We start from the raw sequence: 26,735 nt of genomic DNA on the forward strand, positions 1-26,735 counted from the left end.
TACAGACACAAGCAGACATATTTAAAGACATATTTGGTCTTTAAATATGTCTGCTTGTGTCTGTATATGTGTGGATGGACGTGTGTGTGTGTGCGCGTGCGCGAGTGTATACCCGTCCTTTTATCCCCCTAAGGTAAGTCTTTCCGCTCCCGGGATTGGAATGACTCCTTAAACTCTCCCTTAAAACCCACATCCTTTCGTCTTTCCCTCTCCTTCCCTCTTTCCTGATGAGGCAACAGTTTGTTGCGAAAGCTTGGATTTTGTGTGTATGTTTGTGTTTGTTTGTGTGTCTGTCGACCTGCCAGCACTTTCATTTGGTAAGTCACATCATCTTTGTTTTTAGATATATTTTTCCTACGACGAATGTTTCCCTCTATTATAATGTGTGTGTGTGTTTTCTCTATTTCAGAAGGTCTTCTAGCCAAAAAGCTTACTTGTTTAGTAGTCTTTCTGTTGTTCTTGTCTGTGATTCAGCATCTCCGTTACATGGTGAGTAGCAATCTACCCTTTTCATAGTGTTGTCATTATTCCAGCCTGGATTTCCCCTGTATAACAGCAAACCAGTATTAATGAATGTTTCCATTTTGAAAACCAGCAACAATTAGCATTACAGTGAGTAACGAAAAGCTATTCATTACGCGAACTGTTTTGCAAACAATTAACATTTACATGTATGTGTTCTGCACAAATTATTTTGTTGGTTTACTGACTTAAGTCATGGTATCAACTGTGTTTTCACATCTGAGCTCGAGTCAGTGCTTTTGGTTCAATACTTGCTTGATTACAATTCAGTGATTAGTTTGTAATTACAATTATAAACAACTAATAATTGTATAGTAATTATTCCTCTCACAGTGAGCTGGCAACATTCTTGAGTAATTTGCAATCTAAAATTATAACAGACTCAAAAAATGAACAATCCAGGCTGGAATAATGATAATATTCTGAAAAAGACAGATTGCTGATCACCATACAGAGGAATGTTGAGTTTCAGACAGGCACATCAAAAAGACTGCTAAACATGTAAGCTTTCGGCCACCAGAGACAGTGATCATGTGTATGGGAGTTGCATTTGCGTGAATGTGTGTGTGTGTGTGTGTGTGTGTGTGTGTGTGAGAGAGAGAGAGAGAGAGAGAGAGAGAGAGAGAGAGAGAGAGAGAGAGATAATAGATTCAGTTTATTTATTACAAAATACACAAACTATTTCTTATTCCACCTTTCGTTGTCAAACTGTCTTTCAATCAAAAATAGTCATGCGATAACGATTTGGTTGTAACTGTGTCTGCACTTATCTTCAGAATAGATACCTTTCCAAAACAAAAGGGCATTTTATATGCACTTGTCATTTAAAAATCCTAATTAACCGGAAGTGGAGGACCATTATAAACTCATTACAAACCCTGGTGGCCAGAATGTGAACTTATTGCAGAGATCATGCATTGGTGCCCTTGTCCCACTTTTTGCAAATGTCCAGGGTACCATCAAAAGTTTATGGCTTCAGTGTAATTATTATCTTTGCACAAAAGTGTCATTTCTGTCTGCTCATTGAGCATTTCTTTCAGTTACCTTCTGTACTATACTGCAGCAGTTCTTTCTATTCATGATCTGGGTTCATTGAGCTATGTTACTTGGCAGTGTCACATCATGTGCAGGTTATTTTCCTCCTTAAGTTTTCCATGTCAGTATATTTAGCTTTGAAGCTACACATAAACTGTCACTGATCTATCCATGTACTGAACAGAAGTACAGTCTTACAGGTACGCATTACAATTATCCAGATGGAGTACTTTTCTTGCATTTTATTATTCCGAAAGTTAGACAGATACCTGTTTTTATGGTCTTAATTATATTCAAATAAAATTTTATAGAGATGATGGGTGAGTATTGGCTAGCCATTCTGCATCCTTGCAGTTTTATAGATATCTTAAGTGAAGTTGAGATTAAAAATTTACATATGCTTCACAGTTGCAAGACACAAAAGTGATGAAGGAATAACAGGACAACCACACACAGAAACCTGCTTGCAGCACAATGTAACTGTACCTGTAAGAACATATAATACATATTAAGTTCACTCTTAAAAGATTGCTAGTACAGTGGAAATATGTAGCCCTAATGAAACAACCCAGGATTTACAGCTCAAGATGCGACTTTTGTTGCAAATACTGTCTTTATCCTAGATTCTAGTAAGACTACATTAATTTCTTATTTGTACATACAAGGTGTACAACTTTGCTTCCGTCATTTGCTGATAGGTAGCAACAATGGTAAGTAGCGGTCAAAAGAAACAGATCGCAGATGTCAAGCAGTTAGCCTGGACCTTGGTCAACATAACCTGATTCAAACATTAGTCGATTTGTGTCTGCATCATAAAGCTGTTCTTGATTGAAAATGTCAGTTTATGAGCCTAATTCTTGTCATTTGTGGGAATTGTTACTGTTTTGTTTCGTATGAAGAAAACAGCGGCTGAGACTCATCGAATGCTCTCAAGTACGTATGGTAAGGTCGCTATTAGTGAAAGAACGCATCATGAATGGTTTAAACATTTCAAGAACGGTGATTCTAACATCATACACCGGCATAGTGATGGAAGAGAGAATGTTTTCAAAGGCGCAGAATTGGAGACATTAAGACTCGCGTCAAACTCAAGAAGCATTGGCACAATTAGTGGGAGTGACACAGCAAGCTATTTCAAAATGTCTCAAGGCTATGGGCGTGATTCATAAAGAAGGTACTTGGGTCCCGTGTGAGCTGAAACCAAGAGACATTGAACGGCATTTGTGTGTTTAAGAACAGTTGCTTCAGAGGCAAAAACAGAAGGGATTTCTGCATTGCATTGTGACCGGGCGTGAGAAATGGTTTCATTATGATAAACCTAAATGCAAAAAATCATGGGGATATCCTGGCCATGTTTCAACGTAGACGGCCAAACTGAATACTCACAGCTCCAAGGTCATGTTCTGCATCTGGTGGGACCAGCTCAGCGTCATGTACTAAAGTAATTTTGCAGCACAACGCTCAACCCGACCCCACGTTGCAAAAGAGGTCAAAACGTACTTGAAAACATTAAAATGGGAAGTCCTACCTCAGCTGCCGTATTCTCTAGACATTGCTCCCTCTGACTATCACCTATTTAGATCAATGGCACATGGCTTGGCTGACCAACACTTCCGATCTCATGAAGAAGTCACAAATTGGATCGATTTGTGGATCGCTTCAAAAGATGAACAATTTTTGCAGTGCGGTGTTCGTACACTACCCGGAAGATGGGAGAAAGTAGTGCCCAGCAATAGAAAGTACTTGGAATGAGAGGGGTCGAGACAGGGAAACAGTGAGAGCAGGAATACCCCAGAGATGGTACCAGCACTGCGGCTGGCCGTTCATGATCCCTACATCATACCATACCATGATCACTACACAACGGGGACAACACCAGGGGAAGCACATACAAGACAAGGGGACACAAAATGGCTCAAAAGACCAGAAAGTACATAGGCAAAAGGGAGTGGAGGGGGCAGAACTTCCCGATGTGAAGGCAAGTCAAAGTCTCCATAACCAATACCAACACAAGCAGAGGGACTCCAATTCTGCAGGGAAATTCAGGTACTTAAACCTTGACTAAAAGACAAACTGCTCTTGCGAAGAAAACTGAGAACAGATGTAACCATGTGAGCGTTATCCTCTATCACCCGGAACAAGGAAGGTGGGAGAGTGTATTTAGTGTGAAGGATCAAAAGCCAGGGGCAGTCTAGCAACACTAGGATCACCATGAGAAGGGGGGGAGGGGGGGGGTGTCTGCAACTACAAAAGAAGGGGGAGGGGACAGAAACTCATTACAGAGTAAAAAACCATGGGTTAACCTAGTATGGCTGATATGAGAACAGCAGAGTACGGTAGATTCTTGCTGGGAGAGGCAGAGGGACAACTGTCATTGACAATAAAGGAATTTAATGTAAGGCCGTAAATACATCCCTGGAGGGGTCACTGAGAATGGCGGGAGAGGGTGTGTGTGTGTGTGTGTGTGTGTGTGTGTGTGTGTGTGTGTGAGGGGGGGGGGGATGTTGGTGGCTGGACCCCCTCCCCTCGACAGTAATTCAGCAAGCTCATTACCTGGGATACCTAAGTGGCCGGGAATCCGGAGTAAATCAACTGAACAAGCAGCATCGCCAAGATCAGTGAGAAGGTTGTGGATGGCAGTGGATGGCAGAGAGTGGTAGGACAAACACTGAGTTATAGCCTGAAGGCCACACACTGAGTATAACAAAATTCTGGTGAGGGAGGTCCATTTAATGAAGCAGAGGACCCAATATATGGCCATAACTTCTGCAGTAAACACCCCACACGTGGCAGGCAGGAGATGGTGTTCTCTGCCAACAGAAAACGTGAAGGCACATCTCACATGATCAACTGATTTTAAGCCATCAGAGTAAAAAACAATAGCATATTGAAACTCCCATAAGATTGGGCAGAATATAAAATGGTAAACCAATGGAGTGTTGGAGGCCCATCTGAATCCAGGGTTGAGGAACTAATGAAGGGGGGGGGGGGGGGGGCAGGGGATAGAATTTAAGGGGGGGGGGGGACACAAAGAGAGTAGACAGAAGTCACAGTGGACAGTAATGATGCAGAGCCCAACTGGTGAACCCATCTGAGATTGGGCAGCAGGTGGGCAAAGTCCCAAAGCCATGAAAAGAAGAGAGTAGGAGGGGTGAGCAGGGGAAGAATGGATAGTGATGGTGTAACATTACATGAGTATGTCCAATATAGTCGGATCTACTTTGCGTCACCCAAGTGTAGGGGAGTCGAAACAAGTAGTGACCTGTGACATCATACCAACTTGAGATTTTTTTTATACATATGATTCATTTCTAAATTTTATTGATTATTTACAGAGTAAAGAATTTAATTATGTATAACATTTAATAGGTAATGAGTTTTAATGAGATAGATATAAATATGTTTTGACATAGCAAATAACCTTGTTGCATTATGCACGATATGTTTTCTCTTTGTAAGAACAAAAACTTCTGTGTTGCTCGAGTGCGCGATCAAGTAGTCGTCGAGTGCAGATCTTCTGTAACTTTCACGAATGGGCATGGAATTGTTAATTTACAACCAGGAGTTGATTAAAAATTATTCTAGGGAACTACAGCCTGACTTTGGTGCAAACAAATCACGCACGAATTCCCAAATATCGGTGTGGAGTTTAAGATACGCAGCTGGATATCGAGCGTTATCGTCGTCTGTGTGGTTCAGTAACATTAACCACAATTTACGGACATTAGCTTGATAATAACTATCAACAACTTATATGAGCAGCATAGTAATCGCCTTGATACTTAAAGCAAGCGAGAAGTGATTTACTGTCGGGATACGACAAATATTAATCACTGCATAGTCAGCTTGTTGATACATTGCTTAGAAACTCATAAACGGACAGTGACAGAGTTACTGAAACGATCTTTCAAGTATCAATGACCACTACACACACATCAGAAACTAATTAGTCTAACTGTGAGCGACTTCTGGATTGGATGAGGGTTTTTTTCCAGATAATTGGTATTAATAAACTTCTTTCAAGGTTGAAACTTCGTCAATGGTGTCGCGCTCATTCAGTTTAGTAGAATCATAGATAGTACTAGCTATGCTACTACATAGTTTTGAAAGAAAAAAAGAGTCTTCTCAAACCAGAGGCACTAGTGACGCTCCCTCACAGCACTACGATATTGTGAATCACCACTCACACGCCCCCTTCTCATTACATTTCTGCATTGAAAACACTGAGATATAGCCACAGTACAAAGAAGGAAGAAAGAAGAGGAAAGATCAGTGAAAGAACTGGAGCAAAGAGAGAAGGAGAGGTCACAATGGCATACGAAAGCAGGGGTTGGGGCCACCGAACTGAAAGTGGAGGGATTCCAGTATCAAAGAGAAGACTACCAACAGTGCTAGTGTGAAAGGCATTGGTGGCTAAACAGATACCAGGATGGTGAACTGAACCCAAGAGGAGCAGCACGGAAGGGTAATCTGGTCCATAAGTTTGACAAACATAGTTCAGACAAGGCAGAACTAATGACCCATAAAGGCAGATTAGAGTCAAATGAGGCATGCCCTGAGATGTGTGGGCAAGGAAGCAAAGAACATTGAGTTTTGAGTTTACGAAAACAGTCAACCTTCCAAAAGTGGATATGGGCCAACCAAGTATGCTAGTTGTCAAAAAGAAGACCCAAAAAAACAAAACTGAGGCCCATCATCAGGTGCCAGGCATCGACACACAGCTTCGGATCAGGATGGACTGTAGTACAGCGACAGAAATGCATCACCCTCGACTTGAGGGGGAAGATCTGAAAACAATGCGAGTGTGTCCACGTGGAAGTGTGCTAGATGCCACTCTGGAGATGTTGTTCCACAGAGGCCACCTACTGAGAGCTATCTCAAATACAGAAATCATCCACACACAGAACAGGGTTGACCAAAAGTCTGACAGAGGTCACAAGTCCATTAATAGAGATGAATAAAGGGACACTTAATATTGGGCCCTGTGGAATGCCATTCTCCTGGGTCTGCAGAGACCTGAGAATATTGCCAGTCTGAGCTCTGAAAGACCAATGGGACAGGAACTGGTGAATAAAAGTCTGGAGGGGGCCCCGAAGATCCCATTCATGAAACATAAGTACGATGTGACAGTACCAAGATGTGTTGTTGGCCTTGGACGAAAGGCTGAAGAAAACTGCAACAAGACGGTAGTGCTGAGAAAAGGCTTACCAAGCTGTGGTTTCCAGTTGAAGCAGATGATCAACTGGAGACTGTGTCCCCCCCCCCAAAAGTTGCACTGGTAAGGAGATAAAAGGTCCCAAGATTCGAGGACCCATCTGTTCAAATAACTTACAGGGGACACTGGTCACACTGATTGGCTGGTCACTATCCACACAGATGATGGATCCTTTCTGGGCTTAAACACAGGAACCACAACACTGTCTATCCATTGAGAGCAGAAAATGCCTTGGAGCCAAATACAGTCAAACACCTGGAGGAGATACTGTTGTGAAGGACTGAGGTGTTGAAGCAACTGATTATGACTGGAATCAAGGTCAGGGGGTGAATCGTGGGACGAAGAGAGGGCCAGAAGAATTTCCCATTCAGTAGAAAGCTTCATTGCAGGAGTCCACCTGACAATGGTAAACCATTTGTAGGAAGTTTCAGCGTGCTGTTTCCAGAGGAGGAAGGTGGCTGGATAAGAGGCTGACGACAATGTAGTCACAAAATGTGTCGCAATGTGTTCCACGAGAACTGATGGAGCTGTAGAAAGACCACCTGGAAGGGCAAGGCCCGGAATGGAAGACTGCTGCTGACAACCTTGGAGGATACAAAGTGTAGCTCACACCCATGGTGAAAGCACAGAAAAACCTAGGGAGGAGACAAAGCATTCTTAACAACTTGCTTGTTCTGTTTGATTAAGTAATGGTCTCTGGCATAAAGACATTTAAAGGTAATAAGACCAGCAGAGGTCAGGTGCCACTTAAGATGTTGCAAGGCATGACAGCGATCACAGGTGGCAGTGCCAATGGCCATGCTCCATCACAGGACTGGTCAACAGTGAACAGGGACCATGAAATGGGAACAGCCATGTCAGTGGTGCAAATTATATTATCAGAAAGATTGCGAATGACTTCATCAGACAACCAGACAAAGAAGGTGTAAACATAGCCTGGGAGGTATATAGAGGCTAATCGGCATGATGGAAATACCAATGGGGTAACCTGGCCATCAGCAGGTGCGAAGGTAACATGAGAATCAACAGAAACTAGTCACTATTGCAGAGCTCATTGTGTTGCAAACAGTGTAAGTAAGAAAGAAGGGGAGGAGAAGTAATCAAAAGATCAGTGGCAGAGAAAGAGCCATAGGTAGCACTAAAATGAACAATCACGATGAAGGCACAGGTCATAGTCTGCAAGGAATAGGTCAATGAGGAGCCGCTGCCTAGACGAAAAAGCACTGCCACACATAGGGTGACGTCTTGGGAGTAGGCTTTGAAGGAATCACAGCAGCACAAGTGCACTGGCAAATGCAGGTGCTAGTGCTGACACTAGCAGCCTCCTTTTTGTAGCAGCTTTGAACTTCTGAACTGGTTGTTAAGAGCAGATGCAAAGGAGGTAGCAAACTTCAGGGGCTGCATGGCCTTATGGATCTTTTTGGCCTCTCCATATGAAATACGTTTAGTTGTTTTGATTTTCTGTATCTTCCTTTCTTCAAGAAAGACACTGCAGTCCCTACTCCAGATGGAGTGATCGCCAGAGTAGTTTCACACCTTGGAGGAAATGCACAACAAACACCTTCATGGGTGGCTTTACCACATTTGCCACAAGTGGCTGCTCCCTTACAACCTGAGGTCATGTGCCCAAAGCACTGGCATGTAAAACAGTGCATCGGGTTAAGAAAATAAGGCTGCATGCTGAGTCGGAGGAAACCAGTATTACTGTGCTCTGGAAGTTTTGTGCTGCCGAAAGTCAGTGTAAATGAGTCCGATTTCACAAGATCACCATTCACCTGTTTCATTATGTTCTGTACATCGATGATGCCTTCCTGGGACCACTCAGCTTTCAGTTCTTCTCAGGCAATGTTGACCAGATCCCTGCAAGTCACAACACCTTTGCTATACTTTAAGGTGTTGTGCAGTTCACTTTCTATTGGATACTCCCTGAAGCACTGAGCTTTCTGGATGTTCATCACTTGTTTGGCATTGGATGTTTCTACCAAAAAGGACTCATTTTGCAAGCACTTGGCAGATATGAGGCTTCCAGTGATTCCCTCTAAAACTTTTTGTAGGTAAAAAGTTGAAACTTTCTCAAAGCTCCCTTCTTTCCATTTAATTATAAGAAACACATTCTGGCCCCAGTAAGCATTCTATTACTTAATACTGACACAGTCTGTGTAAAGCTCAAGTCTGGAGGTCTGGGCACACAATCCATCTTATTTGCTTGGGTGTTGGTACTTATCAGCAGCCCACCCTTTCCGCTGGGAGGAGGAAGAGACGATTTTCAAGGATCCTTGGTGGTCCCACGAGCAGCTAGGGAAATAAAAGTTCACCTAGACTGAGCCCCGATTGCCTAGGTAAGCTTTATACAACTGAAATGTGGCGGGTTCCCCAGAGGTTGCCTGATAACGACTGTTCTATCTCAACAATCACACATCTCATGAGCGTGCAGCGCACCTTGAGATTGTTTGATTGATTGATTTTTTTTAATTATTTTTTTTTTAATAGAGGTTTTTACCATCCTCGCAATCAGGTGGTCAAGCCAAGATCCCCATTCCCTCTGACACACAACATTCCACCACCACGCCAAACGGTGGTCGCTGAATCATGCCCAGAGCTTACAATGACGGAGGACACGCCAGTTACCAGTACCCAGCTCACAGGAACTCCAGGGTCGGCATGCCCTTTACTCAGCAAACAAATGATGAACGCCTGAGGGGACCACAGAGGCTCAGTGGACCTGGACAGCACCTGCTCCCAACCTACATCTACATCTACATCCATACTCCGCAAGCCACCTGACGGTGTGTGGAGGAGGGTACATCGAGTACCTCTATCGGTTCTCCCTTCTATTCCAGTCTCGTATTGTTCGTGGAAAGAAGGATTGTCAGTATGCCTCTGTGTGGGCTCTAATCACTCTGATTTTATCCTCATGGTCTCTTCGCGAGATATACGTAGGAGGGAGCAATATACTGCTTGACTCCTCGGTGAAGGTATGTTCTCGAAACTTCAAAAAAAGCCCCTGCCGAGCTACTGAGCATCTCTCCTGCAGAGTCTTCCACTGGAGTTTATCTATCATCTCCATAACGCTTTCGTGATTACTAAATGATCCTGTAACGAAGCGCACTGCTCTCCGTTGGATCTTCCCTATCTCTTCTATCAATCCTACCTGGTACGGATCCCACACTGCTGAGCAGTATTCAAGCAGTGGGCGAACAAGCGTACTGTAACCTACTTCCTTTGTTTTCGGATTGCATTTCCTTAGGATTCTTCCAGTGAATCTCAGTCTGGCATCTGCTTTACTGACAATCAACTTTATATGATCATTCCATTTTAAATCACTCCTAATGCGTACTCCCACATAATTTATGGAATTAACTGCTTCCAGTTGCTGACCTGCTATATTGTAGCTAAATGATAAGGGATCTCCCTTTCTATGTATTCGCAACACATTACACTTGTCTACATTGAGATTCAATTGCCCTTCCCTGCACCATGCGTCAATTCGCTGCAGATCCTCCTGCATTTCAGTACAATTTTCCTTTGTTACAACCTCTCGATATACCACAGCATCAGCCGCAAAAAGCCTCAGTGAACTTCCGATGTCATCCACAAGGTCATTTATGTATATTGTGAATAGCAACGGTCCTACGACACTCCCCTGCGGCACACCTGAAATCACTCTTACTTAGGAAGACTTCTCCCCATTGAGAATGACATGCTGTGTTCTGTTATCTAGGAACTCTTCAATTCAATCACACAATTTGTCTGATAGTCCATATGCTCTTACTTTGTTCATTAAACGACTGTGGGAAACTGTATCAAACGCCTTGCGGAAGTCAAGAAACACGGCATCTACCTGGGAACCCGTGTCTATGGCCCTCTGAGTCTCGTGGACGAATAGCGCGAGCTGGGTTTCACACGATCATCTTTTTCGAAACCCATGCTGATTCCTACATAGTAGATTTCTAGTCTCCAGAAAAGAGATTTCTAGTCTCCAGAAAAGGTATGGAGGAGGATCCATGTGCTAACAACATCCATGTGGACCACATGCAAGCCCTTAAAAGACTAAGCCGGGTCCAAAAGAAAGCATGGAACCCATGAAGGGTCGGTGAGTGAGCGTCAGTAAAATGAGATTCCTGGAGAATGGCACAAGCTGCTGAGTAAAAGGAAACAAGGGATTGTAACTCTGGTAAGTCACAGTAGTATCCATTACAGTTCCATTGAATAAACACAGACTGGGGATCCAAATGGGAGGAGAATGGGCTAGCAAACCACACCACCAAGTTATCATCCATCACCAACAAGGACGTGGTCACATCCAGAGCCAACCACGCCACCAAGTAACCATACATCACCAATGAGGACAGGGTCACATCCATAAATAAGAGGTCAGACTCCGGCTGCAAGAGGGAGGGGGGGGGGGGGGGGTGATGGCACCTCAGGGAGCAGCAGAGGGGCTTTGTCCTTGGACATGTATTTCTTCTTCCTCTCTTTTGGGGGCCAAGAAGGGCAGGGCACAGAGAGAGGGGGGAGGGGGGGGGAAGAGGAGAGGAGAGACAGAGACAGAGAGAGAGAGAAGAGAGAGTGCAGGCTTCTGCACGATCTGGAACTGAGAAAAAGCGAGTGGCCTTAGGGTGCAAGGACTGTGTGTCCCATGGCTGAGTTGTGGCAGCAGGCCTCTAGCCTGGGAGGCACCAGGATGAGGAATCCCGGGACAGAGCCCCCATCACTGGTGGGCACTGAAGAAGGGGGACACTCCTCTCACCAGAGTGGGGTAGTGGCACCCAGAGACAGAGCATGGGAACTGTAGGGGAAGGGGAGAGGAGAGAGGGGCAGGACTGGGGTGAGGAGGAGGGAGGAGGGGAAAAGGACGTAACAGAGGCAATACTAGATGTTGTTGACACAGGGTGAAGACAATCACATATCTGACGAGCCTCAATGTAGGATAAACAATCAAGGAACTTTTGCTCCTGTATCATCTTTTCCTTCTTATCAACCGGGCAATCTGGAGCATGACGACTGACAGTTGCGACAACACACACAGGTGGCGGAACACAGGAGTGTCCACATTCACCCCACAAATGGTTCTCCATACAGTGGAAAGATGTGTGTCCAAAACATAAACACTGAAGGTTGGTTGGTTGGATTAAAAGAGGGGGACAGGGACCAAACTACGAGGTCATTAGTCCCTTGTTCCGAATAAAACAATGCCACAAGTGTGAGAATAAAATCAACGAGACTGACAACTCAAAACAGAATGAAATGAAAAATCACAAGAACGATGAAGGGCAACAAGCATGTAAATAGACAAAAGGGGACAAGAAAACCACAGAAACAACAAAGCAGATTACCATGGCTGGCTGAACATGAGAATAAGAAAGGACAAGCCAGCCACTCCGCAACACATTAAAACCTCCACCCTGGAAACACTAGGGTGGAGGACACAGAGGGAGAAAGAGCATGTGCTAAAACTTGGATCAAACAATAAAACCCACAATCACAAATAAAACGTAAAACTTAATCAGTCGATGATGTGTTGTCAGATAAAATTAGTGGCAACAAGTCCGGTAACCCAAGATTTCGTTGCTGGGCAGTCAAAGTGGGACAGTGCGCCAGAATATGGGCCACTGTCAACCGGGCACCGCACTGACACTCAGGCAGGTCATCACGGCGCAGGAGGTAACTGTGGGTCGCCCAAGCATGGCCAATGCGGAGCCAGCAGAGGACAACTGATTCCCTGCAAAAGGCCTGCATGGAAGACTTCCACACATTCATAGTCTCCTTAATGACATGCAGTTTGTTGTGTGTACTGTTATGCCATTCTGTCTTCCAAAGCCAAAAACCCCTACGGCATAAGTCAGAGCCCAGGTCAGGTTCAGAGATGCCCATCTCCAGAAGCGGTTTCCGTGTAGCCTATTTGGCCAGCCTGTTGGCAAGTTTGTTGCCTGGGATGCCGAATTATCCTGGGGCCCACACAAACACCACTGAACGATGGGACCAGTCCAGGGCATAGATGGACTCCTGGATGGATGCTACCAAAGGATGGCAAGTGTAGCACTGATCGATAGCTTGTAGGCTGCTCAAAGAGTCAGTACACAGAAGAAACATTTCCCCAGGCCATGAACGGATATACTGAACTGCATGAGAGATGGCCACCAGCTCTGTAGTGAATACACTGCAGCCATCGGGCAAGGAATGCTGTTAAAAATGGCCTCTGTGGATATAGGTGAAGCCAACATTACTATTAGCCATCGAGCTTTCGGTGTATACCACTTCATAGCCCCGGACAAGTCAAGAATAGAGTGGAAGTGACAGCGGAGAGCAGCAGGAATAACTGAGTCCTTAGGGTCATGGGAAAGGTCCAGATGAATCTGCGGACTAGGTGTACACCATGGAGGTGTACACAGATGGAAATGGATGGGAGGTGGTAAAGGGAAGGACCCCAGTTCAGACAAAAGGGATCACACACGAGCCACAATCGTTAGCCCTGACTTGAGCCACCGATGCTGGAAATGAACTGCCAAGGGTAGAAAAAGGAGACAGTAATTTGGATGCTCAGGAGAACTATGAATGTGTGCAATGTAACTGGTGAGCAGTTGTGCACATCAGATCTGCAATGGAGGGACTCTGGACTCCACCAGGACACTGGTCACCATACTCGTTCCAAAAGCTCCCGTCGCTAGGCGAACGCCACAGGTGCACTGTGTTGAGTACATGCAATGCTGAGGGCGCCATCGAACCATAAACCATACTCCCATAGTCAAGGCGGGATTGAGCAAGGGCTTTGTAGAGATGCATCAGAGTAGAGAAATCTGCACCCCAGTTGGTGTTGCTGAGGCAGCGGAGGGCATTGAGGTGCTGCCAGTACTTCCGCTTAAGCTGATGAAGGTGAGGTAGTCAAGTCAATCGGGCATCGAGAACCAGTCCTAAGAATCGATATGTCTCCACTACAGTGAATGGATCGCCATTAAGGTAAAGTTCTGGTTCTGGATGAACGGTACGATGCTGACAGAAGTGCATGACACATGACTTAGCGGCCAAAAACTGGAAGCTGTGGGCGAGAGTCCATGACTGTGGCTTCTGGATGGCTCCCTCCAGGCGCCGCTCAGCAACACCAGTGCTGGTGGAGCAGTATGAAACACAGAAGTCATCTGCATTCAGAGAGGGTGAGACAGATGGCCCTACAGCTGCCTCTAGACCGTTAACAGCCACTAAAAATAGTGATGCACTCAATACAGAACCCTGCGGAACCCCATTCTCCTGGATATGGGGGGAACTATGGGAGGCACCAACTTAGACACACAAAGTACGGGGTGACAGGAAATTCTGGATAAAAACTGAGAGCGGGCCTCAGAGACCCCACTCGTGTAATGCGGCAAGGATATGATGTCACCTGGTGGCGTAATATGCTTTGCATAGATCAAAAAAGACGGGAACAAGGTGTTGGCGTCTGGAAAAGGCTGTTCTGGTGGCAGCCTCAAGGGACACAAGATTATCAGTGGTAGAGCACCCCTGGCGGAAGCCACCTGACATGGAGCCAGCAGGCCACGTGACTCCAGGATCCAACCCAACCGCCGACACACCATATGCTCCAGCAGCTTACGAACCGGATAGCTATCCACATCAACTGGGTTTTTCCAGGTTTGAGCACCAGTACGACGGTGCTCTCCCACCATTATGATGGATAGACACCATCACACCAGATCTGGTTGAAGATGACAAGGAGATGGTCCTTGTAGTCAGACGAGAGGTGTTTAATCATCTGACTGTGGATCTAATATGGCCCAAGAGCTGTGTCAGGGCAATGTGCAAGTGCACTGAGGAGCTCCCACTCCATAAATGGGGCGTTATAGGGATCACTGTGGTGTGTAGTGAATGAGAGGACTTTCCTTTCCATCCGCCGTTTGAGGGTGCAAAAGGCTGGGGGGTAGTTCTCCGATGCAGAGGCTCAAGCATAGTGCTCAGCAAAGTGCTCGGCAATCGCGTTTGCGTCGGTACATAGCACACCATTGATGGTAATACCAGGGACACGTGTTGGGGTCTGGTACCCAAAAAGACGTCTGATCTTTGTCCAGACTTGGGAAGATGACATGTGGCAGCCAATGGTTGACATGTACCTCTCTGTACACTCCTGTTTCCATCATTTTATAAGCTGGCCTACATGGGCATGGAGCAGCTTAAAGGCTATCAGATGCTCTATGGAAGGATGTCGCTGTAGAGCTCGCCCACACTCTGTAATTGCCTCAGCGACTTCCGGTGACCACCATGGGACTCTCTTTCAATGGGCGAACCCTAAAGAGCGAGGTATCGCGTTTTCTGCCGCGGAAACGATTGTGGTACTTACCTGCTCAACCATCACATTGATGTTACCATGTGGGGGAGAGTCAACTTGTTTAAAGCCCATCTGGCAGGTGTCCGCGGGCCTGACACCGAGGCAGTGACAGGAATATGGGGAAGTAGTCACTACAACACAGGCCGTCAAGTTCTCTCCAGTGAATAGATGGGAGAAGTCTTGGGCAGCAAATTGATGAATCAATGGCTGAGCAACAACCTCGAGCCACACTGAAATGTGTGGTGGCCCCAGTATTTAAGGGACAGAGGTCAAACTGAGACAGTAAAGTTTCAACATCTTGGCCTCAGCCAGTAAGCATGATGTCACACCACAAGGGGTTATGGGCATTAAAATCTCCCAAAAGTACATAAGGTTTAGGGAGTTGATCAATCAGTGGAGCTAATATATTCTGGGGTACTGCACCATCTGAGGAAGATATACATTGCAGACAGTTATTTCTTGTGTCGCCCGTATTCGGACAGTGACAGCTTCAAGAGGTGTTTGAAGGGGCACAGTTTCACTACAGACTGAGTTTAGAACATAGATGCAAACTCCATCTGGCACTCGATTATAGTCGCTACGGTTCCTGAAATATCCCTTATAGCCATGGAGGGCAGGGTTCCGCATTACTGGGAAACAGGTTTCCTGGAAGGCAATGCAGATAGCAGATGTAATGCTTAACAGTTGCCGTAGCTCAGCCAGGCGGTGGAGAAAACCACCGCAATTCCACTGGAGGATGACATCATCGTGAGACTGGGAAGCCATGGAACATTCAATGAGGTAGTTTACACCTCAGGGTCACCTACTGCCACCGACTTTTTGCCTGAGCAGTCTATATCCGTTGTGTCTGAGGGTCTGGCAGGATCTAGGTCCTCAGCAAATGACAGAATCACCACCTCATCCGCAGATGCAGAGATTGTAAGTAGCGGTGGTGTGGGTGCCACCGCAATTCCCTTGGTCTTGGGGACCTTCTTATTGGATTTCTCTCACTGCTCCTTGTTTCCCTGGCTGTGAGGACTTCACTGATTCAGTCTCCGGGACTGAGGATGAGTGTTAAGCCCTACGACCAGCTGCTTTTGGGCTCTTCAGCCACTGGTGGGTGTCATCTTTCCCACTAGTAGAAACCTGGGAAGAGTGTGTCCCATGGGACCCCTTCCCAGTGAGAGGAGCCGAAGAAGACATACGCTTCTCCAGCGCAGAAATGGGGAATGATATACCCGATGGTTGGGGAGGGTGTTGTTCCTGAAGTAGGCGGTGCGGGAGCAACAGGGAGGGAAGTGCCCCCCATCATCAAGAGGGCAGATGCAGTCTTCTGGATCTGAGAGGTGACGAATGTGAGGAACTGATGGGACGACAATTGTTCTCATAGCAGTGGTGAAAGAGGAGGTCATAGCCACAGGATGTAGGAGCTCAAATTTCCTCTTAGCCTCAGTGTAGGTCAGTCGGTCCAGGGTCTTACATTCAATGATTTTCCTCTCTTTCTGTAAAATCCTGCAGTCTGGCGAGCAAGGTGAATGATGCTCTCCACAGTTGACACAGATGGGAGGTGGGGCACATGGAGAATTGGGATGCGATGGATGTTCTCAGTCTCGACAGGTTGGGCTGGAAGTACAGCGGGAAGACTTATGGCCGAACTTCCAGCACTTAAAGCACCACATCGGGAGGGGAACAACTTGGGGTCGTATTTCTTAGCATTAAAGTTAGACTTTGCGTCCTTAGAGACTGCTGGCCCCAGACCACTGGTAAGAGATGATGTACTGCACTTCCCGGCGTGTCATCCGCCCTGATGCCACCCACTCTTACCGGGGGCCCTCCCCACGGGCTCCACCCAGCCGCAGTTTAGGCCACCTGGCAGGATTGCCACTGCCGCAAGTCCCGATGCCCCAGGGTGACAGGCATCTACTCCTTGGCATAAATGGGGAGTTAATGGCACAGGCATCAGCAGAGCGACCCCTATGTTGTCAGGGGGCTACAACCAACAGGGTACATGAGGGCCCCACCACAATGGACTGGCTACCGTGCTGGATATGAGGTGGAAAGAAGTTCATGGCCATCGTCGGCACAGAAAGTGACAGTGCATGGTGGAAAACACACTCAGGAAGGTGTCCTCGTCCAAGCGAGAGAGAATGGGCGGGACTGCAATGTGACGACGAGAAAGTGGGCTAATAATCTCAATGCATGATGGACACGATGCACCATGTAAGGCGCCCTTCCCCAATTGACTCGCTGTTTTGGAAAATTTTTGAAAGATGGAGGTCAATCCCTACAGGGGACCATCACATAGAGGCCAAAATGTTGGAGACTCCTTTTAGTCACCTCTTGCAACAGGCAGTAATTCCTCAGCCTATTTTAACCCCCAGACCCACTGAAGGGACTTCATGGGTGGCAAGATACGTGGCTTCACATCACACTGATAAACTGCAACCCTGACCTTCTACTCTTCTACTTCTCACTCAAATGCCAGAGCAAAAGCACCATATTGATACTATTGTCCTTACGACCTTTCTAAACAGGTCGAACAAAATGATTGGCCTGGAGATCCCCATCAGTTTGAAGGATGAGGTCCCTATCAAAAATGACTTCGCCATACTTGACTTTGATATTTTTCATAAAAAATAATGGCTTGGTGCCGGTCAAAGTGACCTATCAGTCCTAGTGCAGACCAAGTAGCAAGGAAAGTGTTTCACGCAAAGCCTAGCCCTCATCCAAGGGTGTAGTCAGGGCAGGGAAGGATGCAGAGTCATAAGAAGCAGCATTAAATGATCCATTACCAACCAAAGAGATAACCATAGAGGAACGGCCAGGTTTTTGGAGCTCTTCATATACATAGCGTCTGCACTGATACCACCCACTCTGATCAAGGGCTCTTCACGTAATCACCACCCACCCACAGCAAGGGCTCTGGCCTTTGCCGGGAATTATGATACTCCTAATCAATCACTCACAGGGAGGCAACAGCTCAGGTATCAGAAGTAAGATCCCTGCATTGCCAGGGGGATTCAGCCAGAAGGGTACATAACAGCACCATGACATGGGGTGACTATGACTACACAGGGAGGAAGGGGGATGGGGGTAACAGAGGGAAGGAAGAGGGAAATGAGCGGGGAGAGGAATCCACGCCATAGTTGCTAGGGAGTGAGTTCTCGCCCAAGCCCTGACAGTATGGAGGAAAAATTTAGAAGTTGATCTCAAACCCCAAAGGGGGATCAAAAATGCCAAAAATGGACAGTGAGAAAGAGAAAGCAATGGGAACAAAAACCAGAAGGAATACAACAAACCAGGTTTATATCCAGGTCAATGTGTAAGAACACAGAGGGGGGAAGGAGCAAGGACATGGAGGGAGGGTGACGGGAAAGGAAATGCAGCCCAGAAAGGATAAATGAGCTGCAATAGCTTGGGTCCCCATGTGTGCCACATAAGAACTCACGAGAGTCATGAGCTGCCTTGGTGTGTGTGTGGGGGGGGGGGGGGGGGGGGGGCAGGAAGGCTGGAGGACCAACAGAAGATGTGTGGGAGGGACAGTTACCCCTGGAACAATTCCTTTTATGTATTACAAGTACGTGCCATGATTTTTTGAATTGTGTTACACATGGTGTTCTGAAATGCCCATTACGAACTTCTAAGTCTTGTATAGGGGAGAGAATATATAGTATTCTGAGCAGGAAACTATGTCCAGAAATGTACCATTTCCATGCTACAGTCATCTGAAAACATGTTTACTAGGTAGGAATGCAACATGGTGGTCATGGTGCAGGGTGGTTACATTGGATAAGCTGATGTCATTTAACACCTATCCTACCTCTCTGACCGGGCTGGAACCTCATTCACATGTGCCTGTGAGTGTTAGAGCAGCATGGTTGAGTACACATTTGCATAATACACCAACATGATCCTTCTGAATGGCGAAGCTCAGTGACAATGGAAGAGTTACTCATTGCCTTTATCAAGATCATTCTCCACAATGTCCCCCTCCATCGCATACCCTTTTTGTCACAATTACGCAACAGCTTTGAGAAATGGTACCTTCACCATTAGTAGGCATGACTCTGGTGCTACGAGGAGATGTCGCACACCCAAACTGAAAGAGGCCATATTGCTTCATGTTCGCTATTAATGAGTGAAACTGTAACACAAGTGATGTACTTGGTCACACCTGATCAATTACTTTTAAAAGTGGTCAAATTACGAAATTTTTATCTACTCACTACCTTCTATAAGTTCTTGAAGTTTGTAACAGGAATTTCCAAACATCTTTTATATAACTTCTTTGTCTACCTTGGTTATATTTTTATACGATTTTATATATGTTCCTTGATGCTAGCACAATATCTTGACATATACATAGATGTGATTCGGTTACTGTAAATTGTCAATCTGTGTTTACAATAATTATATACAATACGTAAATTTCTGGATTTATCATGAAGAAGACATTGGCATCTGTTAAAATAATACTATGTATCCAAAATGAAATTTTCCCTCTGCAAGGGAGTGTGTGCTGATATGAAACTTCCTGGAAGATTAAAACCATGTGCTGGACTGAGACTCGAATTCGGGACCTTCGCCTTTCATGGGCAAATGAGGGAGGGTCGTGAGTTGTTTTGGGTAGCTCAGTGGTAGAGCACTTGTGCACGAAAGGCAAAGGTCCTGAGTTCGAGTCTCAGTTCAACACAGTTTTAATATGCCATGAAGTTCCAATACTAAGTATGTTTCTGTAACATACTTCCTATACATTACACAACTGTATAGCCAAGGTCTACAGATTTATAATATTCCGAATTTTGTAGGCTTTTGAAAATGACAAATTATTTGTCGAAACCAATAAAGAATGATAACAATATATTTGCAAATGACGACTGAATTTTATTCTGAAAAATATATACTACAGTGGCAGAAAATTACGACCATAAGTAAAACAATACCTCTATATGTTTTTCTAACTCTAAGCATTTCACATAACAAGGAATCTTCACAATTTATTAAGATGCACATTAAAACCCACTCTATTTCAAGTGAATTTGCATGAATGCAATTTGGTTTTTGCCTTCATTAGCATGCTGACTGCCTGGTTCTGAGAATTATGATAATTTTTTCTGTCACCCTCTCCTCCCATTTCATTTCCAAGGAAGTCAGTCTTAACTGTATGACTTCCCAAACAATCCATAGCTATAGGTACAAATAATAACTTGTCCACTTTGTACTAACTAATTTGAAGCAAACTCTCATGTTAGACAGCTCCATTGGTTTGCATCAGTAACAAATTTATTTTAACTGAGATTAAACACCTAAAAAAATTCACACAATAAAAATATTGGTTTATATGTTGGATTGTTCTATGTGTAAACAACCTTTCAGTACAAGATGGCAAAAGTATAATTATTCATTTCTGATGCCACAAACAAAGTTTTCCTGAGAGAAGCAAATGGAAATGGTGGTAAATGTAATTTTCATTAAGTAAGGAATGGTGTTTTGTAATCAATTAACTAAATAGTAACTTGCACTCTGATTGGGGTTGCTAATTTTTAGAATCTGAATGAAAAAAGTTGTCTAATTTGTATACCTTCATTTCTTACTGCCTTGCAGAGCACTATACTGGGACAATTCGGGTACACAATACATGTTGTAGAATCCAACTACCTCAGAGCAGAGCTTTGTAAATAATGGCAAATACGGAAAATCTAAACCAATTTAAAAGGAAACGGAAAGTTAAAATTGTTTGGTCATACAATGGATCAGTGATTCTTACCTAAGACGTATGTCTTCAGATATATTGCCACGTTTATCAACTACTTCACAAAGTAAGGAAAGGAATTCTTCAACACTTTCACTTGCCACTGACATGTGATACAGTGTTAATGTTTTCACTGCTACAATCTGAAATAATGGAAACAAGTATAGTTATTATCATTACACAAGCTATCAAATTAAACACAGATGGATTTTTTCAATCTAATGTACTGCAATAATCTATTATGTTCTACAAATTTCAAGAAAGTAGACACCTCAAAGTCACACCCACACTCTGCAGCCCATGGGCGCTAAGCGCCATGATTTGATTGATTGATTTTTTTATTAGTCCAGTTACATCATATAACCAAAATTGTACAATTGATACTGGACAGGTCAAAGAAAAATTGAAGTAATACATAGACTTAGCAAATTGTAGCAAATTAAAATTAGATGCATATTGTTACAATTTATATATTTTGACTAAAGTTCAGTCTTGATCACGTCATGTATGTTTTAATGATACAGGTAACCGGTTTCAGTTCTTTCTACAAAACGATCATCAGACCTGTGGATAAATTTTAAGAAATACTAGATACCAATCTTTAAATAAGATGAAAGTGTCTAATGATGTCAAAATTTAACAAGATAAAATAAAATTAATTATACCCATGGCTCCCTTAGGATGGTAGGCGGAGCTCTCCTCGCTGCTGCGCAGTCAACTGATGGTTATGAGTGCTGAGCACGAGCTTAAATATGCAGAGGCTCCGCCTACTTCCTGTCACACTACTTCACAACTGCCAATCAGCGTTCATAATATGACGCCATCGTCAAAGTTTAAAAGGAAATACCCTTGTTATTATTAAAGAAGACGATTATATATTTAAAACACTCTCATTTTTTAATGAAAATGGGATCGTTGAAGTAACTAAAGACCCCACTCCAAAGTTCCAGTTAAAGATCAAGAAATTAGTTGATGAAAATAATCACCTCTTGACCCCTGAAGGAAAGAATATGATGAAAAATATGAATCCCCAAATACCTAAATTAAGATCACAGATTAAACTGCATAAAAAAGAGAAATCTATACGACCTATTGTCAACTACAAAAGTAGTCCTTCATATAAACTAAATATGAAACTTAATAAAATTTTGAAAGCATTCTATACATATGACAGCAATTTCAGTATCAAAAACAGTTATGAACTAGCACAACAAATCCACAATATAGACATTCCAACTAGTGCAAGTTTCGCTTCATTAGATATTAAAAATTTATATACAAATATACCCATTAATGAGACGATTAATATAATTAGGGATAACTTAATACAATACAAAAATATGACTAAAGACGAAATAATCGAATTTATAGAACTCCTTGAATGCACTTTGGATTACAATTATTTCTCTTTTAATACTAAAATCTATTGTCAGAAAGATGGCTTAGCAATGGGAAATTCTTTAGCTGGGACAGTTGCAGACATTTTCGTGAACCACATTGAGACGCAATTCCTGAAAAATAACCCAGATATCGCAAATAAAATCATATATTACAAGCGATATGTAGACGATACATTATTGCTTTATAATGGTTCAAAAGATGAAATTGAGAAACTTGCTATAAAATTAAACTCTATGCATCCGAAGTTACAATTTACAGTTGAGCATGAAAATCGAAAATCTATTAACTACCTAGATCTCACTATAACTAATAACAATGGGAAACATTTATTCACCATATACAGGAAACCTACAACCACTGATGTTATTATTAATGCCACATCATGTCATCCTGACAAGTATAAAAAAGCATTTTTTAAGTCTATGATACACCAAATACTAAAATTACCGCTAGAAGCTAATGAGATCAAAAAAGAAATGACCATCTTAAAACAAATTGCAAAAACCAACTCTTTCGACACACGACAGGTAGATATAATTTTTAATAAAGTACAACAATCACACAGTACTCCACTAATAGGTAATACAAAAAATATATGAAGATGACATATATGGGAAACACATCAGATAGAATTACTAATTTATTCAAAAATTCTGGAATAACAATAGCATTTACAACTGACAATACTTTACAACAAAAATTAAGACATACCGTAAGTAAAGATAATGGAAAATCTACCAGATCAGGAGTGTACAAGATCCAATGTAGAGACTGTGAGAAAATATATATCGGCCAAACAGGTTGAAATTTTGCAATAAGGTACAAAGAACATACGTCGGGTACCTCATGAACAAAGTCCGTATTTGGTCATCATATAGCATTCAATAATCATGCTGAGGGGACAGTACAACAGAATTTACAAGTTCTTCATTATGCAAATAAAGGCTTACTTATGAATATCCTAGAAGAAATTGAGATATATGCTCATTTGAAAACCAAATCATCAATGCTGCTCAATGAACAATTAGATTTTCGCGAAAAATATTATTACGACCTTTTTGACGAAATTTTATAATAAAAGCATCGACTCTTCTGTTTTTTAAAAATATAAGACCAGTTATACCCATGGCAAAAGCAATGTATGTAAAATATGCTGCACAACATAAAAAAAAAAATTATTAAATTGACATTGATTATTATAAAAACTATTAGATCGATGATTAAAAAAAAAAAAAAAAAATTAATCAGTAGTCTCATCAGTTATTCAGATATACATAATGTGGAACGTACTCTTGGCTGCTACCCTACTGCTATAAAGAATATTGCTATAAAAACTACAGTTAAAATAAGACGATTCTGCAGCATCCAACAAAGATGCAATTGTGATGTAGGCGACTCGGTATAATCGATATATACCACAACGCCAAGGACTTTCACATCTTTGATGTAACTGGCACTGTAATAGTATTAAGGTTGCCCATAGAGGGCACAACTGTTACACATCGTAGTTCACTGTTTTTATCCAAAATATAAATAAGCTGTAGACATACTAACTATCTGTTAATCAGACATTTTAATGAATCAATTTTATGTTATTAGTGTATTTCCTACTTTTATACTTTGACGATGGCGTCATATTATGAACACTGATTGACAGTTGTGAAGTAGTGTGACAGGGAGTAGGCGGAGCCTCTGCATATTTAAGCTCGTGCTCAGCACTCATAACCATCAGTTGACTGCGTAGCAGCGAGGAGAGCTCCGCCTACCATCCTAAGGGAGCCATGGGTATAATTAATTTTATTTTATCTTGTTAAATTTTGACATCATTAGACACTTTCATCTTATTTAAAGATTGGTATCTAGTATTTCTTAAAGTTTATCCACAGGTCTGATGATGGTTTTGTAGAAAGAACCGAAATCAGTTACCTGTATCATTAAAACATACATGACGTGATCAAGACTGAACTTTAGTCAAAACACAACAATTAATTGATCACTGCTTTCCAAAAATGTTAACCAAAAATGTTACCATTTAATTTGCCCACCACATTGCTCCCCTGGTGCATGTACATTGTTGACAGTGAATGAGGTCAGTACCAGCCGAATGTTTAGTGTTCCCATGCAGTATCGCATGTTAACATGTGGTTTTAGTCTCGCGTGGAATGGTACATTGATGTAGTGAGCGAAATGCAGGAACAAGGGCCTACACGTAGGTCTACTCCAGTCAGTGTGTGGAAAGGTTTAAAATAAAATTGAAAATAATCTAAAATTGTCATACTGAATGAACTGAACTTTTTGTCTGACATATTCAACAGTGAAGAAGCCAGGAATAATACAAATTTTGCATATTCATAAAATGAGAACAAAGCCTTGTGATATTTCCGAATTGACTGTATTCTATGTTAACAGTGCAATAACATTGGCAGAATCTCTAGATGTGAGCAAAAGTGATAAAAAGTTAAAGAGTTGATACGTACTTCAATACCATTACACGGGAGAGTAACCAACAGCTAGAAAACTACAGAGTGATCTCTATGAAAAAAATTAATTATTTTGGCCCAGAAAACTCCATTCTTTGTCTTCTCCACTCACTTGGTTTTTGATTCAGAAACCATGGACAAAATTTCTTAACAGAATGCAGAGACATTGCAACTGTCTTGTAGTGTACATCAATAAAAATTGGGATTCATGAAACCACTCACAAAAACAACATTTTGCTTGACATCAGCAGAAATTGTGGCCTGAAAGTACACACAGTTTCTTTTATACAGTGTATATTTGAAATTTGGGTGATGGGTGCAGTAATGAAGATCAGCGACAGCTGCAAATAAAAAATTTTTGGGACATAGGGAATACAATGAGTCGTATTAAAGCGAGCTGCCTTAATTAAAATCCTGGTGACGGCATATGAGTACTTGCGCACTGCCACGCACAGAGTCTCTCATAAATAAAATCTGTTTATATGTGACATGATATAATAATGATGTCTCAGATGATACCAAAATTAATTTCTAAATTTTCTTAACAACTTCCTCACTGCAAGTTTCTACAAAGTCAAACAGAACATAAATTCATTGGCGATGACATGTTGCATTGCAAAGGTGAAACAGTTTTACACCTCTTATGGTATTTTATCTTTATCTCAGAACACTTTCATCTTTTCATGTTGAAATATATGTCACATGCATTATAAACTTCGAGATTTTCCCCATTTTGTCTTCAGTCCAAAGGTGACAAAAGTTTTCTTTAGGAAAGCACTCTATCATTTTCTAGACTAAAAATAGAGATAGCTAATTTCTAATTTATTTTGGAGGGGAAAGGGGGCCAGAGGGACTGAAAGGTTCATTCAGTAGACTTTACAGAACCAATATTCTTACATGGGTAATTAATCAAATGAGTGTTTCCAGCACATTTCAAATGAGTGTCCCGTTATTGTATAGCTTTGTTGCATTCTTCCCAGAAGAAGGCCACTGCAACCGTGGCCAAGTAGTTCTATACAACATGACGCGATATCACACCCAGAAAACTTTGTATGTCGACTGACTCTGGCCGTGGAAGCCTACACAACTACATTTAAAATAGCAATTTAACTTGATGAAAAGCTCTCAGGTTTTCAGCCATGTGGCAGCGTATCTTAAGGTTGCCACCTGGTTGGAAACCTGAGAGGTTTTTATCAACAGTAGGGAAATCCGGCACAGGACAGCAATGGTAACATTAAAATGACAACAGTTCCATTAGAATGGCAAAGACTTAGCTTAAGAAATTCCTGTGTAATATGTAATACATACTTTAAACAGCAAAAAAATAGATATCTGACGCAAAGGCTCACAGATGAACACAATAAAAAAAAAAAAATTGAAGAAAACTTACTAATTTACATTTCCTTACAAGTTTACCTTCAAAATCTAATCATATTCCCTAAAAATCTAAAAGAACATAGTAAGCATATAAGTTTACAAGTAGCAGATGATGTGACTTTCCTTACTTAAATTTTTCCATGTTCCTTTTCCATTTCTCAGGAAAGAATTCCTGCCACTTTTTGGCCTTTTCATCCTGTCCCTGCTTTTTTTGTTAGAACTTTCAACAGATGTATGTAGCTCATTCTCGTATGGATAATCAGTCAGAATCACAGCACAACGTTTCTTTCTTTTTGTAGCTCTCTACACTTTTGCATCATCTTTTAAAATGGCAACATCTTATCAAGAAACATGGGGAAATTTTGTGGAACTGTTTCTTCAACAAGCCTGCTTTTGTCTACTGGTACAGGACATTTCGGAAAATTACAAGAGACAGGGGTCATCGCAGGTTCTACAACAGTGCCAGGCAAAGTTGATGGGCTTAGCATCTAGTCTTCCATAGGCCAATCAGTTGGAGCTGATGGTAAGAAGTCTACTCAGTGAAGATATCAATGTTGACAGGCCAAATTCCTGTAGCCTCAAACCCTTTGACTCAAAATCTCGTGGTCACAGGATATAGAAATGCTTAGTGAAAGAGATGCTTCTTGCCATAAAGTG

At 42.7% G+C, this 26,735-nt stretch overlaps 1 protein-coding gene across 1 annotated transcript in view; it reads right to left on the minus strand.

The window, feature by feature from the left end:
- LOC126456397 (uncharacterized) overlaps nt 1-26,735 on the minus strand; it is a 438,969-nt gene that overhangs the window by 102,169 nt on the left and 310,065 nt on the right. Inside the window, exon 16 of the mRNA XM_050092153.1 lies at nt 20,836-20,963. Coding sequence (XP_049948110.1) covers nt 20,836-20,963 — 128 coding nt within the window. The remainder of the gene's footprint in view (nt 1-20,835; nt 20,964-26,735) is intronic.

The sequence above is a fragment of the Schistocerca serialis genome, chromosome 1, assembly GCF_023864345.2.
Source record: "Schistocerca serialis cubense isolate TAMUIC-IGC-003099 chromosome 1, iqSchSeri2.2, whole genome shotgun sequence".
Taxonomy (NCBI): domain Eukaryota; kingdom Metazoa; phylum Arthropoda; class Insecta; order Orthoptera; family Acrididae; genus Schistocerca; species Schistocerca serialis.